Source organism: Tarenaya hassleriana, unplaced genomic scaffold (genome assembly GCF_000463585.1).
Source record: "Tarenaya hassleriana unplaced genomic scaffold, ASM46358v1 Cleome2, whole genome shotgun sequence".
NCBI lineage: Eukaryota > Viridiplantae > Streptophyta > Magnoliopsida > Brassicales > Cleomaceae > Tarenaya > Tarenaya hassleriana.
In genome coordinates, this window is record NW_010965372.1 from 5,005,712 (window position 1) to 5,021,084 (window position 15,373).

A 15,373-nucleotide genomic window follows, 5' to 3' on the forward strand; every position below is an offset into this window, starting at 1 on the left:
CGAATTGACACGTAAGGGCCGCAGAGACACGTGTCCGTCTTCCACGTAGTAATGTTTTCCATTTATCATTTTCCCGGGAAACAAACAAGCCTTCAAAAACCAGAATTTTCCTTCTCTCCACCGAGATTTTAAGTGGCTCTGCTCTTCTCTCCATCTCAGATCCAATTGACGAAAAATCCAAGAGAGAAAATCTCCGCCATGAAAAAGGAATACAAAGAGGTCGACGTGGGGCAGGGCGAGTTGTACTCGCCAGAATACGCCATCAAGATCTCCACAGAAAACCCTAATAATTCGGAGGAAAAATCAGAGGGAATCGAATCGACGAAGATGAAGAAGGGGATGGTGGTGGGGCTGAAGAATTTGTCGGCGGTGAAGGATAAGGTTATTGAGAAACTGGCGGCGGCCGCCGTGCCGTCTGAGACGCTGGAAAACGCCAGGCAGTTTTTGGAGGGGGTGGTGAGGGAGGTGGCGACGACGGCGCACGGGCTAACGAAGGACGCGTTGCACAGGATTAAAACCCACCTCGTCGATATCCTCCCTTCTCTTTCCCCTGTCCTCACTAGAAAGGTGGGCCGTTCTTTTTCTTTTTAAACTAGATTTTATATACACTCGTGTCTTGAGTATTCAAGACTTGTATATATATAAAAAAAAATGCTAGAATATCCGAATTCGAGTGAAACTTGTATCGAAAAATTGTGAAGGATAAGGTTATTGAGAAACTGGCGGCGGCCGCCGTGCCGTCTGAGACGCTGGAAAACGCCAGGCAGTTTTTGGAGGGGGTGGTGAGGGAGGTGGCGACGACGGCGCACGGGCTAACGAAGGACGCGTTGCACAGGATTAAAACCCACCTCGTCGATATCCTCCCTTCTCTTTCCCCTGTCCTCACTAGAAAGGTGGGCCGTTCTTTTTCTTTTTAAACTAGATTTTATATACACTCGTGTCTTGAGTATTCAAGACTTGTATATATATAAAAAAAAATGCTAGAATATCCGAATTCGAGTGAAATGTTCGGGTGTGTGTGTGTTTTTGTTCTGTAATTAAATTTTGAATTTTATGTATTTGTAATATTGTTCCCAAGTGCTGTCCTTTTGAGTACATTTTTAACTTCAGATGTGTTCCGTAATTCGTGTGCATGCAGATGGTGGATGATGCGGAGAAGGAAGCCGACGGAGAGGCAGGCTCCAACAAAGAAGAAGAAGGAGGAGGAGGAGGAGGAAGCAACTCCAAGGAACATCGTCACCCATTTGTCTCTCCGACATCCTCGTTTTTCGGATCTCTTGCAAAGCCTTTCTCGAGGCTTTAGGGTATTTTTAACGCACGAATAATACAAACTGTTTATCCATGCAGAACGACATAATAACACCGTTTGATACAAGTACAAGATGGCAAACCTGCGACCGATCTCAGGCTTTTTTTTTCTTTACACGAACACAATGTTTTCTGATTCTCTCTCTTTTTTTAATTTACAGATTCATGATGATGCGTGCAGTATTCTGATGAACATTTTACTCATAAGAAGCAAAATGTAAAATAATTGCCAAAATCGTGTATATATAATTAAAAGCGAAATACAACATAACCAAAAAAGCGAGAGGGAGGAACAAAATATGACGTGAAGGCCCTCCTCCTCCCTCTGTTACTTTCCTTGCAAGAAACGTAATTTGTGAGGACCCCCCGACTTTTAGGTTAAACTCTGCCACCAGAAGAATGGCGTTTTACACATACACAATGCATCAGATTACCAAAAAAAAAAAAAAAAAGGGAAGAGAAACACAGCGAGAAAGCGTATAAAATCAAAGAATCACCAACCAGATGAAGCTACTGGACTGAGTCAGGAATCAGCAAATCTCGTTGCGGAAAACTAACCTGGAGATCATTGTCGTGTTAGCGCCTGCCGATTAAGATCGAAGGGTCTCCCCCCGTTCTGGGTTTTGTTTCATAAGTTGAAAGGAATGAATCCATCATCTCTCCCTGATCCCTGTCCATGAATCTTAAGTTTTATCCCGTGTAGCTGGCCAGCATTCCTCCTTCCTCCAAGGAGAATGAATGACCTCGGTGGCTGGCGCTCGGAAAAGAATAGATATGCGTTCTTGTCTCGATACAAAGTGAAAAATGGTATGTACAAAGCGATCTCAGCTGGAGTTTCCAGCCACTTCTGCAGCTCGTTGTCTCATCATCTCCATCACGGCAGCTCTTCGCCGTGAATCTGATTGCTGCTGCAGCCTTCTCAGATGCTCCTTCAGATCTCTGAACAAAAGAAAAAGTTTCACAATGATCAAAATACAAATCATATGTACCAAGTGTTCACTGCCTAAATCGTAATGTCGGCTATCCAGAAGAGATCTAATATAAGATTCCACATTCCAATGACATGAGATAAATTTATTAACTTGAGGAAAGAAGATGCAAATTCGATCATGATTTTCTTGAGAGATAGAAGCTATCAAATTGGAAACCCCAGAAATATTTGACAATAAAGGAGTTTCAGAAAAAATAAAGGACAGAGAGGTTTACAAAGTGTACCTGCAACGTGGTACATGACACTCGGACTCTTTGCAGGCCCGAGCATGGAGTTGAAGGAGATACCACATTTTCTTGCAAAGTACACAGCCTCCTGAAGCACGGACTTTGCATTGTATACCATGGCGGAATAGCCCCTTCACCTTTCGGCAATTCGGGTATTGACAATGAGGGGAACGGCATTGTGAGGCATGTACCAGAAGATCGAGCATTTTCCTTAGCTGCAATTTCAGTAAAAAAGAACGTTAAACATAGGTACAGATATTGCATATCTCATCTCCCATATTTGCACATCTTCCATTTTTACAGATTGCAAAAAAACCGAGCATTCGAGGAAAAAACCAGCCCGAATAGGATCTGATTCAGAAGAGAATGGAACATACTAAAAACAGCAAAGATAAAAACATAAAAGATACCTGCAAGACACGCAGTTGTCTGGCTTCTTTGTTCTGAGCGTTTTGATCAGCTAGAGATGGATGGTTTGTCAGCTTATGAGGATGACTAATTCCACCATCTTTGTTGTAACAAGAGTTACACACATCATAGTCAGGACAAACTTCACATCTCCAGCCTTGACCGGTTTCGATGTCGAGGTGACATACATTGCATGTTGTGACAAAGGCAGGAGCAGTTGGGTTATGTAGATGATAAAGCACCATCATCGATGAATGTTTTGCCCGCCTCAACGTGTCGTACTGATAATGGTTTCCTTGGCAGAGACTCAGGAATGCTTGCCTTGTATCGAAAAATTCGCTTTCGAGTATCTCATCTTTGTCCTTGGTATCTGCATTAACATCGGTAATCTCAAACTGCAAAAGCAATGCCACCACATCGTTAGAAGCAATGAAACAAAGACATGCCGGTTTGTGACATATAAAACGAAAAGTCAGCCGTTTTCTCGGATCCTTTTAACCGAAACAAGCACAAGAAACTCACAGGATACAGTGTGTGTTTATCTTTATGATTAGTAGGATGCCTTTCTCTGTCCTCGCGCTTTTGTTCCACCTCATAGCACCTGAAAGGTAGATGAAAAATTTAGCTATTGCAGAGTTCGAGCAAAAGAATGAATAAGAACATATAGCTTGTCCTCTTTCACAAAAAACACAATAAAAGAATTCTTACTTATCGCATATCTGGAAATTTTTGCACTGGCTGCAGACCCAACGATTTCCAGATACCATCAGTATACAACAATGAGTACAACAATGCTGCAAGTGAACCATGATAAAATCTTCCTTCATCGGGTGAATGGTCTCACCAAGCTGTAAAAAACAAGCGAGCAAAATTAAGAAAAACGAAAAATTTAGATAAACCAGCAGCAAGAATTATACAATTAAAGAAACAACTTTTCAAATATACACGAAAATAATAACCAATAGAATCAATCACGTACTTTATGCATTAGCAGCAGATCCTTGGACGCATTTCCAGAAAGATCAGACTGCCCAGATGCTTTTAGAGCCCTTTTTGTGATGGTTTTCTTAAGTGTTCCTTTCTTATTACCCTTTCTGCCATCTTCTTCTTGGCTCATTTGGTATATAAGATCCTCTGCGGCACCAGGCCAGTAGTCACCGTCAAAATATGGAAGCCTAGCTGCTGTCACCTTAGCTCTACATTCACCAGTTTGAATGAAAAAATGATCATATAGATTTGTAGTTTCCACTACAATGCTCTCCTTTGCAGCTTTCCTTAACATTGCTAAGTACCTGATAAGAATAAAAGCAATCGGAGGTTGTAAAAGTTTTACATACTAAACAAGCATTAAGAAGATCAACAAAAAGACAACTGGACTGACCACTCTCTTAGTTTGTCTGACTTTGGTGTCTTCTGAATTTCTGGATGACAATATAGGATGTAATCCTCACCCTTCAACGGCGGACAAGCCCATATGTAGCAGCTGGTGAAACCACGTAACTTGCAGTATTCGAGGTATCCTATCTGAAAATAGCATCGATCCACAGTATAGAACTCTCCAAATAACATAGGAACCCACATTGGATTGATAATTTGATATAGACCAGTACTTACCAGAATTTCATGGTAAACAAAGGTACGTAGCGCCTCTCCACTGACAGCTTTAACCTCGGGTCTGAAGTACTTTACAGAGTCCAAATACGAGAGATAAACACGGCGTTGATTTGGGAACAAAGCTTCAGATCCAAATTCTTGGACATACATTCCAAATAAGCATACTTCTACACCTTCAATCTTCTGGAACAACAGAACTACCTGGCAAAATAAAAGGGAGGCAGAGAATTGTGAAGCACACTGTAAGAGAAGGAATCCAAAGGTACATCACGTTTGATTTGATGTAAGTGCACATAGAATCCTTATTACCTTGGACTTGTACGGAAATTCTGTCGGACAATTATCTTCCCGAAAAATGTCAAGGAAACGGGGTTTGACTTCCAGCTTCTTGTCAACAGATGAAACAACTCTAACCACAAGAGCTTCAGCAGTAGGAATCTGTTGGTGTAAGTCCAACAAAACAATGAGAATCAACATGTCTGCTTCAGCCAAACAGATTTCTATTATCAAAGCCCTTCAGCAAATATATATACGATTAAAGGTTACACATCACATGAACGACGTGAAACCTTCAAAATTTCGTCAACAGATTACCTCATCATAGCTTTTTCCTTGGACCCTGGCTCTCTCCATTCTTTCATGCTTTAACCTCCTAAATAACCGCTGCTCTATATGGTCACTGAGTATTGTTCTTGGTAGGTCTTTCGCTCCAAGAACAGCGCTCTGAGGTAAAGGCTTTCTCTCACCTCTCTCCACCTCTGCAATATAGCAGTAAGGGCAAGTATACTCAGCTTGCCCCCCATCATTCCGCCGCCCATTAAACAAAGCACAAATTTGATGCTGCCAAGCTTCACATTTATCACATTGGACCCACTGCACATGATCACATCGAAGAGAAAACCATATTCAGAAACACCGTACAATAATGGAGATCAAAGACGGCACAACTGATTTAACAGGCTTACCCATTCTTCAGTCTCTTCGTCATTTTTCTTTTTCTCAAGTCTAGCTTTAGGTATAGCAGTCCCTTCCGCGAGTATGGTGTCTCCACGGGAATCATTATAACAGGGAATACAAAAGTAATGACGAGTGTCACCAGCTCCGACAGTGTAGTACATTGCATTTCTTTTGATGCGGCCACCGCAAGGGGTACAGTAAATAGGCGGTGGCTCAAACGTAAGCTTCTCCACAGCACATAATTGGCAGGAATTTTCACTCATCGAGTGCTCCATTGCTTGATTCTTTTCAGCTTTGGCTTTACTCTGCACGGAGATGGAAATAAAAGGACGATACATTCATCAACTATCAATAACTTAGAAATATTATGAATAAACAAATTTAACGAAACGGAGCATTGACCAATAGTTAAACGTTTTCCCAGTACATGGCAGTAGATCAAATCATCACGGAATGCAAATCCAATAAACAGCACATGGGCACTAATAAATGTTGTTCCTCTGTATATATCAAAAGTTAAGAAAGTTGAAAACCTGGCCAACCCACTGTCGAAGACCTCGAATATGTCCCCTCACTTGCTCCGGAGTGAACAATTCAGTTAGTGAAACCCCCTTTATCTTTGGTTTTCCAGACTTGGATGCAGGTTCCGGAGACTCTACCAAATTTTCTTTCTTAGGTGCTTCAGTTACCTTCTCAATTTTGCTAACTTCTTGCTTTGGCGAGCCACCAAACTTGTCATGTTTAACAGGTTCACTAACAAGCCTTTGCTTACGCATATTATCAGCGATATCACTTTTTGACTCTTTGAAACCAAATCCTGCTTGACCAGAAACATCAGGAACTTCAACTTTCACTTCCAAGCTCTCAGGCTTTGACGGTTCACCAACATCGCTGGGCCTGAAATCCTTCCTTTCAGCCTCCTGCGATGATTGTACTTCTCTTACTGATACAACTGAGCTTTTGCAATTTTTCACCTCCGTAACAACTGCTTGAGAAGACTGCTCCACCTTCAACCGTTTCATTGAAGGTTGCAAATTGTCTGATATACTAGCACTAGGTGAAGGACCAGAAATTGATCCACCTGAATCATTTGATATTCCAGCTCCATTCACTGTAATTTCTGCACTGTTTTCATTTCTTAAACGGGCAAGGGCACGTGCATTTGCCTGTTGCTGGAAGTAGGCATTCACAGGAACACAGACAGGGCACTGTGAGTCCTTGCAATTCTTATGGTGATTAATCAATGTCTTCGAGGCACGGCAACGGGGATACTGACATTGAGGTACATTACAATTTTTCATGTGTATCCACAAATTCTGAACAATGATGCAGTTCGGATCTGGGCACTTCCCTTCAGGCGCTTTGCAGGAGCGTGCATGACGCAGAAACAGGAGCCATCTCTGTTGGTTTCTAAACCTGGGATCTTGATTTATGGTTCCGTATCTACATGTGGAACTAATAGGATTTTGTGGGTTATGAGATCCAGATGTCGGACCAGAAATATGATTTTGACCAATAATAGATCCTTCTGAAGACAGATTATTGGGTTGAGCTTCATCCATTCCGGACATTCTCTGACAGAAATCCTCCTGAATGTACCGTTCATTTGACATGCTACAAGACATCTGATTATTTTCCTGTGACTGGGAATGCCACTGGCCCCGCATACCTGATTCTGACTTCGGTTGGACAGAGAGGTTGCTAAAATTGTTAATAGAGTCTGAGCCCATATTCTGTGGACGCAACATCTGCTGAATCTGTTGAGTACTTTGAGGAAGTGATGAGCAAATATCATTCTGACTAGCTGGAACAGAGAGAAGCTGAGCACCAGCAGGACAATCTTCCATAGAATTCTGAAACTGGTTTTGGAACTGAGATAGTTGGAACTGCTCAGATGCTTGCGAGTGCATAACTTCACTCGGGTTTTCCATCCCTGGTTCATGTTTCACATGAGTAACCAGGCCAGAAGCCACCTGAGGCTGCCCAGAAACATCATTGCTCACAAATCTTTGTTGCTGGCTCTGCTGCTTCAGTTGGCGTTGATGAAGAAATTGCTGTTGCTGTTGTTGAAACTGATTAGACTGTTGCTGAAATCGATTAGGCTGGTGATGAAATTGTTGCTGTTGATGTGACTGCAGAAAATGTATCTATTAGAGGGAGAGGAGACTGGAAAACCCACTCTCTCAAACTGATCAATAGATTGATGTCTCAGGGGTGAACCTCACCGATTTGGATGATTACTTACCAGTGAAGAATTGGTTTTGGACACAGACTGCAAATTTGATGTATTGATGTTCTGAACATTTGTCATTGTCCCCGCAGATGATACAGCTCCATAGAAATTTCCCGATCCAAAAGGGTCAGGGTTGGTTGTGCCATATCCTTCAACTGAAAATAAATAATGCTCTCAAGATTCCGATAAATTGACTATTGCATCAATGCAAGAAATTACTATGAATATGAAAACTGGACAGACAGAAGCAGACAGAAAGAAGATAAAAAAAAATTACCTTGCACTCCCGAGCGTTGAAGGTTATCAAAAGCCTGATGTATACTTCTGGGGGGGTTAGTGAAAGATGGACCTGAATCTACACTTTTTGAATTCATCCCCATAACACCATTTAAGGAGTTATTCGCCACACCAGGCGGCTTTTGTTGCATGCCAGGCCTAAAGCTAGCACCCATTTGACTCCCGAGGTTGTGCAACATACGGCTATTCTGACCACCAATTTGCTGTCTTTGTTGCTGCTGCTGCTGCGGTTGAGGCACCATAGTAGACTCAACAGCAGAAAAACCACCATTGTTGTTGGGAGTTTCAACATTCATGTAAGACTGCCCACTACCGTTGCTATTGTTATTACCACTGTTGTTGACGAATCCTGGGGTAGGTATCATCTGGCTAGACATTCTTTGCACACCCATCGATGCAATATTCCCACTAGAACCAAGAGCAAAGTTGCCTGATGACTGCTGGTATCCATTAGACAGATTACCTACAGTTGATAGGTTGAGATGTTATGCGCAAACATGAGAAAAAAGAACTTTTTGAACAATTATCTAAGATAAAAACCACTGAAAGAACCTCCATGCATGCCGCTAGCAGCTAATAGACTTCCAGTGTTCATAGCTGATGTTGCAATGTTGTTATTTCCAACCAAGTTAGTATCCACAGATGAAGTAGCCATCATATTCGGATTCCCCCCACTGTGTGGTAATCCAGGAGTAGGTATCATTGTTCCAACCGAAGAAGAAAAATTAGCATGTCGCTGAGTGTAGTTATTCAACTGTCTGCCTTTGATTAGGCTTGTCAGCCGAGATTCTAGGGTTTGTGGGTTCATGTAATCCTCCTGCAGCATAACCCGTAAAGTTCCACAAATAAAAAATACACGCCAAGAGACAGGAACCAACAAAATGAATTAAATGGCAATATATCAAAAAGCATCAACCATTCTTGTCGGATTTCTACAGCAAATGTCGCTTCCTATACGCTGAAGATTACTCGGGTTACTTTCCTTAGAACACATTAGTAGTTTAAAATACCTTTGTGACAGCCATCTTAAACAGCCCCTCCTCTAGCCGTCTAGCAACATCCATATACTTCGCCTTCGATGCATCATCAGCTGGAGATGGCTGTCGTTGCTGTAGAATGTTGAAGCTACAAAGAACAAAAGGAATAACAGGTTCAATTAGCAAAAATCTCATGGGAGGCATCCATTGAGAAACTCTGAGTCTCTGACACCAATATATACTCCCTGAGACAGTCAATCAATTTACATAAAAAGTCTGAAAAAAATCAACATGATAACACTAGAATAAAAACAGATATAATTTTAGAAGTAGAAAACACGGAAAGTATTGGATCAATCACATTTTTGAAACATAGTGGATATGCTGCTAAAAAACCCTCAAACTTGCTCCCAACCCACATTTAGATGCCATAATTTGATCCATCACATTGCCGATGGCAACAACCAGGCCCCATATAACAAGAAAGCCAATGCCATTTCTCTAAATGGGTATACCATGGTGGAAACATTGAAAGGGGGTAGATACATAGATAGAAAGCTGAACACTTACATCTTGCTTCGCATGTACTGTCGAAGTTTCAAAATTTCATGGTCCATGGGAACAACAGTGCTACGTGAAGGCCCGACACCGCCACCGGCAGGACCAGCACCAACACCAACACCAGCACCCCCAGCTAAATTCTGCATTTGGGAGTTCCCATTCTGCTGGGCCATTGTCCCCTGATTCGGAACCTGCCCAGATATCTGTCCCGACATATGAGCCTGAACATTCATGTTACCTCTTCAATCTCCGCCTCCTTCTCCCAGTTCTTCTTGTAACTGACACTAACAAGCACTGCATAACTTTACTGTCCTCGAACAGTCAAAACATCCAAAGCTCATTTCAATGATTCTTCAGATGAGGTCAGTATAGGATCACCAGAATAGCGCACATACGATTAAGCACCGCGAACTATCCTGCAAAACAATTACATGTCACTAGAATGTCGGTCTCAATCAAGTCAGACTACGATCAAAGCTACTAAACCATGAAGCAAAATCCACAAAACCGGAAGAAACACGAGAGAAGGAAACAAGAGGAAGAATAGACAAGTAGCCCCAGGGCAATCCAAGTAAAATGGAATCGAACAAACGGAAAGCCCCAAGAGGGAACCCTAGGATTCGTTTCCAGACTAGAAGAAGATACAAAAAGGAGCAAACTTCGCCACGAGAGAGGAGAACCCAGACAAATCTCGCCCTCACCGAGTTGAAGACACAAATTGCTGATCGGCGATTACGCTGATCGATTGAGCGAGATGACGAAGAGAAGTTGGGCAACGAAGTCGGTGAACAGCCGATGTCGCACGTGTGAACACGAGCCGAGTGAAAAAATAAAAAACAGAAGAGAAATTCGGATCGAGCAGGTTGGCAATTCCGGGAAGAGATTCCGAAATCGACAGACCAAAGAAGATGAAGGACAAATGCCGACGGATTTCGATTACGAAGGATTTCTGGGCTCGGAGTTCTTTGATTTGGGGATTTCGGGAGCTTGCTCGATTTGGGGATTTTGATTTTTTTCCTTTTAGGTATTTATTGGTCTTTTAAAAAGGAAGAAATAAACACAAGTAAATTTTATATTTCCGTAATTAATATTATATTTGTTTAAGTTAATTTGGACAACCAAAGGACGAGTAGCGGAAGTCAAGAAAGAAGCAAGCAGTGTCGGAGATAGATATGTTCCTGTCCGTCCGATCAAAAGTCTCTTTATTTACGAGTTTACCCTCGTGGTTATCCTAACCGAGTGGCTTCTTCTTCTCTCTCTATTCTGTAGAAAACACGTAAATAAAACCATCTAAACCGTTAAGATATTATGATGTTTAATAATACCATAACATTTTCATAATAAATAAATAAATAAATAAAACCAAAGTTATTTCTTTGGTGTTGTAGCATTCAATCATACTTCATTTTTCATTTCCGGTTTGTTTACAATACCCAACCTAAACCGCCTTGATTCTTGAATCTAATTCGGTTACAGTTTCACATACCAAGTCTTCTCAGCTCGGTTACAATACCAAACCGGTATGACATTCGGTCAACTTCCACATACCAAGTTTTTGTACTATTTTTTTTTTTTTTGGCTTCTCATAATCAAATTATGCCATAAATAAAAATGTACACATCACTAAAAACTAGTTTTGGTTTTCTTCTGTCTTGTTCTTTCAGGACAACCATTGCTTAAAAAACAAGGGGACAAATTCTTCTACTTACAGTGAAGAACCAAAACACTTTTCAGTTCCTCTTGTTCTTCGTCTCTTTCCTCCTCCGCTCCGTGGGGAAAGGATCACAGCCATTTGTTTAAATCCTTTTTCATGTCGAAGTTCTTCGCCATTGTTTCTTGCTTTTGCTCTGACCCAACTTGAAAGGGCTCCAGCTTTTTCTGCGTTTCGAGGTCTCGCAAAAGAGACCTGAGGCCAGAGCTTGTTGAAGCCATAACTCAAACTCCTCCTCGTCTTCATCCATCATCTCCACGTCGAGATCCCACGGGAATCTGCTCGAGTTTGATCTCTGAGTCGTCTTCTCCAATCCAACCATGTTCACATGGAAACTGGGTCGATGTGTGTTTGGTCTACACGCCATTCCCTGCAAGTGAAACATCATCTATCATATCATCTCGCATGTCCTGTAAACTCAGATCGAGTTTCTTTCTAGTAGCTTTCTGCTTTCTGCTCTCTTTTGTTTTTGTTTTTTATTTTAATTCTTTGCAGCAAAAACAAAACAAAAAACCGATATCTCCAAGACCAAGAACACCAACCTGACAAATAGCCCATTCCGAGACGTCAAAGATCTTGCTCTCCGCACAAACAAAGGCTCGTGGGATTTCCATCTACAAAAGGATATATAAACCGGTTGAGCATATATAATAAATGTGTATAGAATGGATCAAAACTTGTAACTACACTCCACAAGTATCTTTTGCAGGAGAAGGAAAGAACTCGGAGATACCTTATGGGCTCTTTCGAATGCTAAAGTTCCTTTATGTTCGACCCATCCGTCGCCATCCTTAGCTTGATGATATTGGCAACAATCCTAGAAATCAAAAAAAAAAAAAGAATAAACCCGAAAGAAAAATTTGAAGACTTTACTATTAAGAGACATAATAACTATGAGTGTGAAGTAGCTAACCTGACACCATCTCGCCTTTGCCTTACTTCTGTTGGTGCACACCCATATGTGAGAATTCCCACATTTTGTACAGTGTATCCGCCTCGATTCTTCTGAACGATACTCGGGACCATTCTGCTAATACAAAGAAAACTCTGTCAAAGAATTCTGCAGAATTTCCTTACAACCCTTACGGTTTACACGGGTTGTTCATTTTGCTTGTAGAAGAAACAATGAAACAAAAGATGCAACCGAAAGATACCTGGTGCGTTGAAGCATGAGATTTCTGACAGACACTTCTGGTTCTAGATTCTTCCTTCCTTAATTGTTCATCATAATCTCTCTTCTTGACAGAATCAGAAAGAACCTGCAAAATCCAATCCAAAAGCACCATGAATATGGTGGTGTTCTTCTACACACTTGTCACTGGCCATTTCATATGTTCATCTGTTATCAAATTACCTCATAGGCACATTGAATTTTCTTGAACGATTCGCTTGCTAAAGGGCTTCCCATGTTTTTATCTGGATGAACCAACATGGCCTGGAGAAAACATAATTTTCTCAGAATGGCGAGAAAGAAAGTGCCTACCCAGAACATAATTACCCGGAATTCAGACAAAGAAAATACCTTCTTTCTGTACTCTTTTTTCAGCAGAGAAGGATCGATCTTCTTATGCCGAGAAAACCCCAAGGCTTCATAATGATCCAAACAATTCAGTATTCTTTTCATCTCGTCCTCCGAACTTGATTCTACTTTGACAATCTTGACACTACATATCTCCTTCACGGTATTAACAACAGTAGAACTAGAAGCCGGCTTAGTGGACTTGTTTTCATGGACCTTCTTCTCCGGTGGTTTCTCATCTTCAACAGGAACAGAAGAATATTCAAACTTTCCCGGGTATTCGTCTTCGATAACTGTTTCGGGCTTCTTTGGCTCCTCCGGTTGCGTTTTCTCGCTTACATTGTCACACCATTGAAGAAGACAATTGAATATGTCGTTGGATAAGAACGCAAGATTAATTGAGAGAAACACACCAACCCATCCAAGCCTGACTTTGACACAGTACATTGCATACACAGTTGCCATCAGAACCACCAGTCGTGCATGATTCAAGGAAAATAAATATCCTGGTTGGAATGTCAAAGAACTTAGCTTTAAGTAAAAAGGTTCATTACGTTACAACGGAGAGGACGGAGAAAGAACAAGAACCGTAAACAAAGAAAACAAAACTCAAACGTAACTGCTTCACCAAAATTCAAGAAAGTACTGAAAAAGTTTTCAAGGTTATCCTATAATTTGTTCACCATCTTCAAGATTCACAATCAAGATCTCTGAATGCCTCCATTTCTAAGATCCTAGAGAATATTCTAGATATTCCACCAACTAAGAGATATACTTGGTGGGTGTACTGTGCAAATGCTCTAAATGAAACCGAGAATCACGAATGCTTTGAGAAGAATGGTTAACTAACAAACCATGAAGATAGAACAGGAAAGAGATGAAGATCATATCCCGAAGCATACCGTTCTTTGAAACCGGAAACAGAAAATCAAGCCTTACCTCCAACAATAAATAAAGTTCCCGTAATCCAAAAGTTAGCGTACATCCACAAAATCAAAATGCCGAATAGCCCAACTATGAAGAGGCCAGGAGTGCAACCCAAGTACAGGACAATGGCACCAGCAGTTCCCTGAAATATCAAACCAAAGGGTGAAACTCAACTCTGTCACTCACAATCCACAACCCCACCACCATAGGTCAAAACATCACGACTGAATCTCCAAACAAGATGTAGATTTAAGAGAGAAGCCCAAAGACTTTGTGTGAAATGGATTTCAAGATCAAGAATCTCAGCTTTTTGCATTCTGGATCCTAGATTATTTCTATATTAGGCTCTTTATCAGAGATCTTGTTATACACACACAAGCCTATTTAAGAGATCTAGGATCCAGAAAAAGAAAAGATTCCAAAAAGGAGAATAATCCAGAGATATTACCATACTGATCAGCACATAAACCAGGCAAGAAATCGAAGTCAGGCTAAGGAAGCAACTCCACATGATGACGAGCAAAGCAGCCGAACCCAATTTAGCACTAGACTGGAAACCCCTCAAAATGCAGTCTTTCCAGTAAACCAACGACAAACGAAACAGCCCTAATAGCTTCCCGCATCCACTGCACACAAGTGGCCAGTGACGCTCCACAAGAGCCCCTGTCTTCTCCCCGACACATCGTACGGCAGTGCAAGCATGACAGTACACATGTTTCTGAGATTGCAGCCATTGCCAACCTTGCTTCACCAACCCGATATCTTCCATCTCTGAAAATCCAACCCTAGATAAATCGCAAAACCCACCACTTCCTTCCTTCCTTTCTCGGATTCACACCAACCCACATGCCATTAGGTTTCGATCGAAAGAAACAGACTTTGATAACCATAATCACGAATCTGCAGACCCTTATATCTCAAAGAAACAAGCTTCCCATCCATGGCCTCGATCCAATGATCAGATCACCAGCAATGGACGAGGCTAGAAAGCTAATTCCACAAGATTATCCGCAGAAATCCCCAAAAAAGCAGAGATAGAAGATACCAACACAGTAGCAGAAGCACGGAGATTAAAACGGCTAGGCAGTAAATCCGGTCACGCTTATTCGTTCAACGCAAATCCCTTCACATACAAGTTTACTCAACCAAAAAATAAAAATACAACATTTGGAGTGGAAAAGGAGAAAGCAAGCCCCCGAATATCTGAAACAAACAGAATCTTCCCTCCCCTTTTTTAGCAACAAGCCCCTTGCTTCATTAAAGAACCCTAAATCACCCACCAAAAATCCAAACTAGAGCCGAGTCATCTCCGATCGGATCCGGGCAAAATCACAGAAACGCACAATTTTCCCGGCAAACAAACAGAATTAGCTTCGTCGGAGCAAAAGAACACAACGCACCGACAAGCATTTCCCGGCTCGGTACACAGAAAGAGCGAAAAAAAGTAAGAAATAAGCTTTGGTTAAAGGAGATGGGCAGTGGGCACTGTAACATTAGCTCAGGAAAACCCTAAAGGAGCTCGTGAAAAAGCGAAAAAAAACAAGCTTTGAAAAGTTTCAAAAAGTTCTCTTGAGAGAGAGAGAGAGAGAGAGAGAGAGAGAGAGAGAGAGAGAGAGAGAGAGAGAGAGAGAGACCAAGAGCAC

The 15,373-nt window shown here is 41.5% G+C and overlaps 3 protein-coding genes and 1 long non-coding RNA gene across 6 annotated transcripts; 1 reads left to right on the top strand and 3 right to left on the bottom strand.

Moving 5' to 3' along the window:
- Nucleotides 1-82: 82 nt before the first annotated feature.
- Nucleotides 83-1,765, top strand: LOC104812345. 2 transcript variants are annotated; one of them, XM_010539461.1, is made up of 3 exons: nucleotides 84-381; nucleotides 708-893; nucleotides 1,139-1,765. In XM_010539461.1, exons 1-3 carry the CDS (start codon nucleotides 199-201, stop codon nucleotides 1,301-1,303), a joined length of 534 nt encoding a protein of 177 aa, XP_010537763.1. In that variant the 5' UTR covers nucleotides 84-198; the 3' UTR covers nucleotides 1,304-1,765. The 2 variants fall into 2 exon arrangements, with proteins under 2 accessions (XP_010537764.1, XP_010537763.1); XM_010539462.1 differs by lacking the exon at nucleotides 708-893 and having other exon boundaries at nucleotides 83-567.
- LOC104812343 lies at nucleotides 1,527-1,993 on the bottom strand. Its single transcript, XR_771578.2, has 2 exons — nucleotides 1,867-1,993; nucleotides 1,527-1,693 (listed from the first exon to the last, which is right to left on the bottom strand). It is a non-coding gene; the product is annotated as an uncharacterized LOC104812343 (long non-coding RNA).
- Nucleotides 1,994-1,995: 2 nt separating this feature from the next.
- On the bottom strand, nucleotides 1,996-10,585 carry LOC104812346 (histone acetyltransferase HAC1-like). 2 transcript variants are annotated; one of them, XM_010539464.2, is made up of 18 exons: nucleotides 10,275-10,585; nucleotides 9,583-9,984; nucleotides 9,046-9,160; nucleotides 8,588-8,852; nucleotides 8,016-8,498; nucleotides 7,751-7,893; nucleotides 6,039-7,637; nucleotides 5,514-5,810; nucleotides 5,143-5,421; nucleotides 4,858-4,986; nucleotides 4,549-4,749; nucleotides 4,316-4,458; nucleotides 3,914-4,226; nucleotides 3,643-3,782; nucleotides 3,457-3,535; nucleotides 2,937-3,329; nucleotides 2,524-2,741; nucleotides 1,996-2,247 (listed from the first exon to the last, which is right to left on the bottom strand). In XM_010539464.2, exons 2-18 carry the CDS (start codon nucleotides 9,804-9,806, stop codon nucleotides 2,133-2,135), a joined length of 5,136 nt encoding a protein of 1,711 aa, XP_010537766.1. In that variant the 5' UTR covers nucleotides 9,807-9,984; nucleotides 10,275-10,585; the 3' UTR covers nucleotides 1,996-2,132. The 2 variants fall into 2 exon arrangements, with proteins under 2 accessions (XP_010537766.1, XP_010537765.1); XM_010539463.2 differs by having other exon boundaries at nucleotides 9,583-9,989.
- Nucleotides 10,586-11,170: 585 nt separating this feature from the next.
- Nucleotides 11,171-15,332, bottom strand: LOC104812347. The gene is made up of 9 exons (XM_010539466.2): nucleotides 14,179-15,332; nucleotides 13,743-13,872; nucleotides 12,807-13,309; nucleotides 12,639-12,719; nucleotides 12,439-12,543; nucleotides 12,198-12,311; nucleotides 12,018-12,101; nucleotides 11,827-11,898; nucleotides 11,171-11,654 (listed from the first exon to the last, which is right to left on the bottom strand). The coding sequence occupies exons 1-9, from the start codon at nucleotides 14,497-14,499 to the stop codon at nucleotides 11,382-11,384; spliced, it is 1,683 nt and encodes a 560-aa protein (XP_010537768.1). The 5' UTR covers nucleotides 14,500-15,332; the 3' UTR covers nucleotides 11,171-11,381.
- Between the last annotated feature and the right edge of the window lie 41 nt (nucleotides 15,333-15,373).

Excerpts from the sequence above, each read along its gene's own strand:
- LOC104812345 (XM_010539462.1), top strand. The coding sequence starts at position 199 with ATGAAAAAGGAATACAAAGAGGTCGACGTGGGGCAGGGCGAGTTGTAC. Across the intron at positions 568-1,138 it reads CCCCTGTCCTCACTAGAAAG|ATGGTGGATGATGCGGAGAA; the intron begins GTGGGCCGTTCT and ends GTGTGCATGCAG.
- LOC104812346 (XM_010539464.2), bottom strand. The coding sequence starts at position 9,806 with ATGAATGTTCAGGCTCATATGTCGGGACAGATATCTGGGCAGGTTCCG. Across the intron at positions 7,894-8,015 it reads TCAACGCTCGGGAGTGCAAG|TTGAAGGATATGGCACAACC; the intron begins GTAATTTTTTTT and ends ATTTATTTTCAG. Across the intron at positions 4,459-4,548 it reads TTGTTTACCATGAAATTCTG|ATAGGATACCTCGAATACTG; the intron begins GTAAGTACTGGT and ends TGCTATTTTCAG.
- LOC104812347 (XM_010539466.2), bottom strand. The coding sequence starts at position 14,499 with ATGGAAGATATCGGGTTGGTGAAGCAAGGTTGGCAATGGCTGCAATCT. Across the intron at positions 12,720-12,806 it reads AAAAAGAGTACAGAAAGAAG|GCCATGTTGGTTCATCCAGA; the intron begins GTATTTTCTTTG and ends TGTTTTCTCCAG. Across the intron at positions 12,102-12,197 it reads CAAAGGCGAGATGGTGTCAG|GATTGTTGCCAATATCATCA; the intron begins GTTAGCTACTTC and ends TTTGATTTCTAG.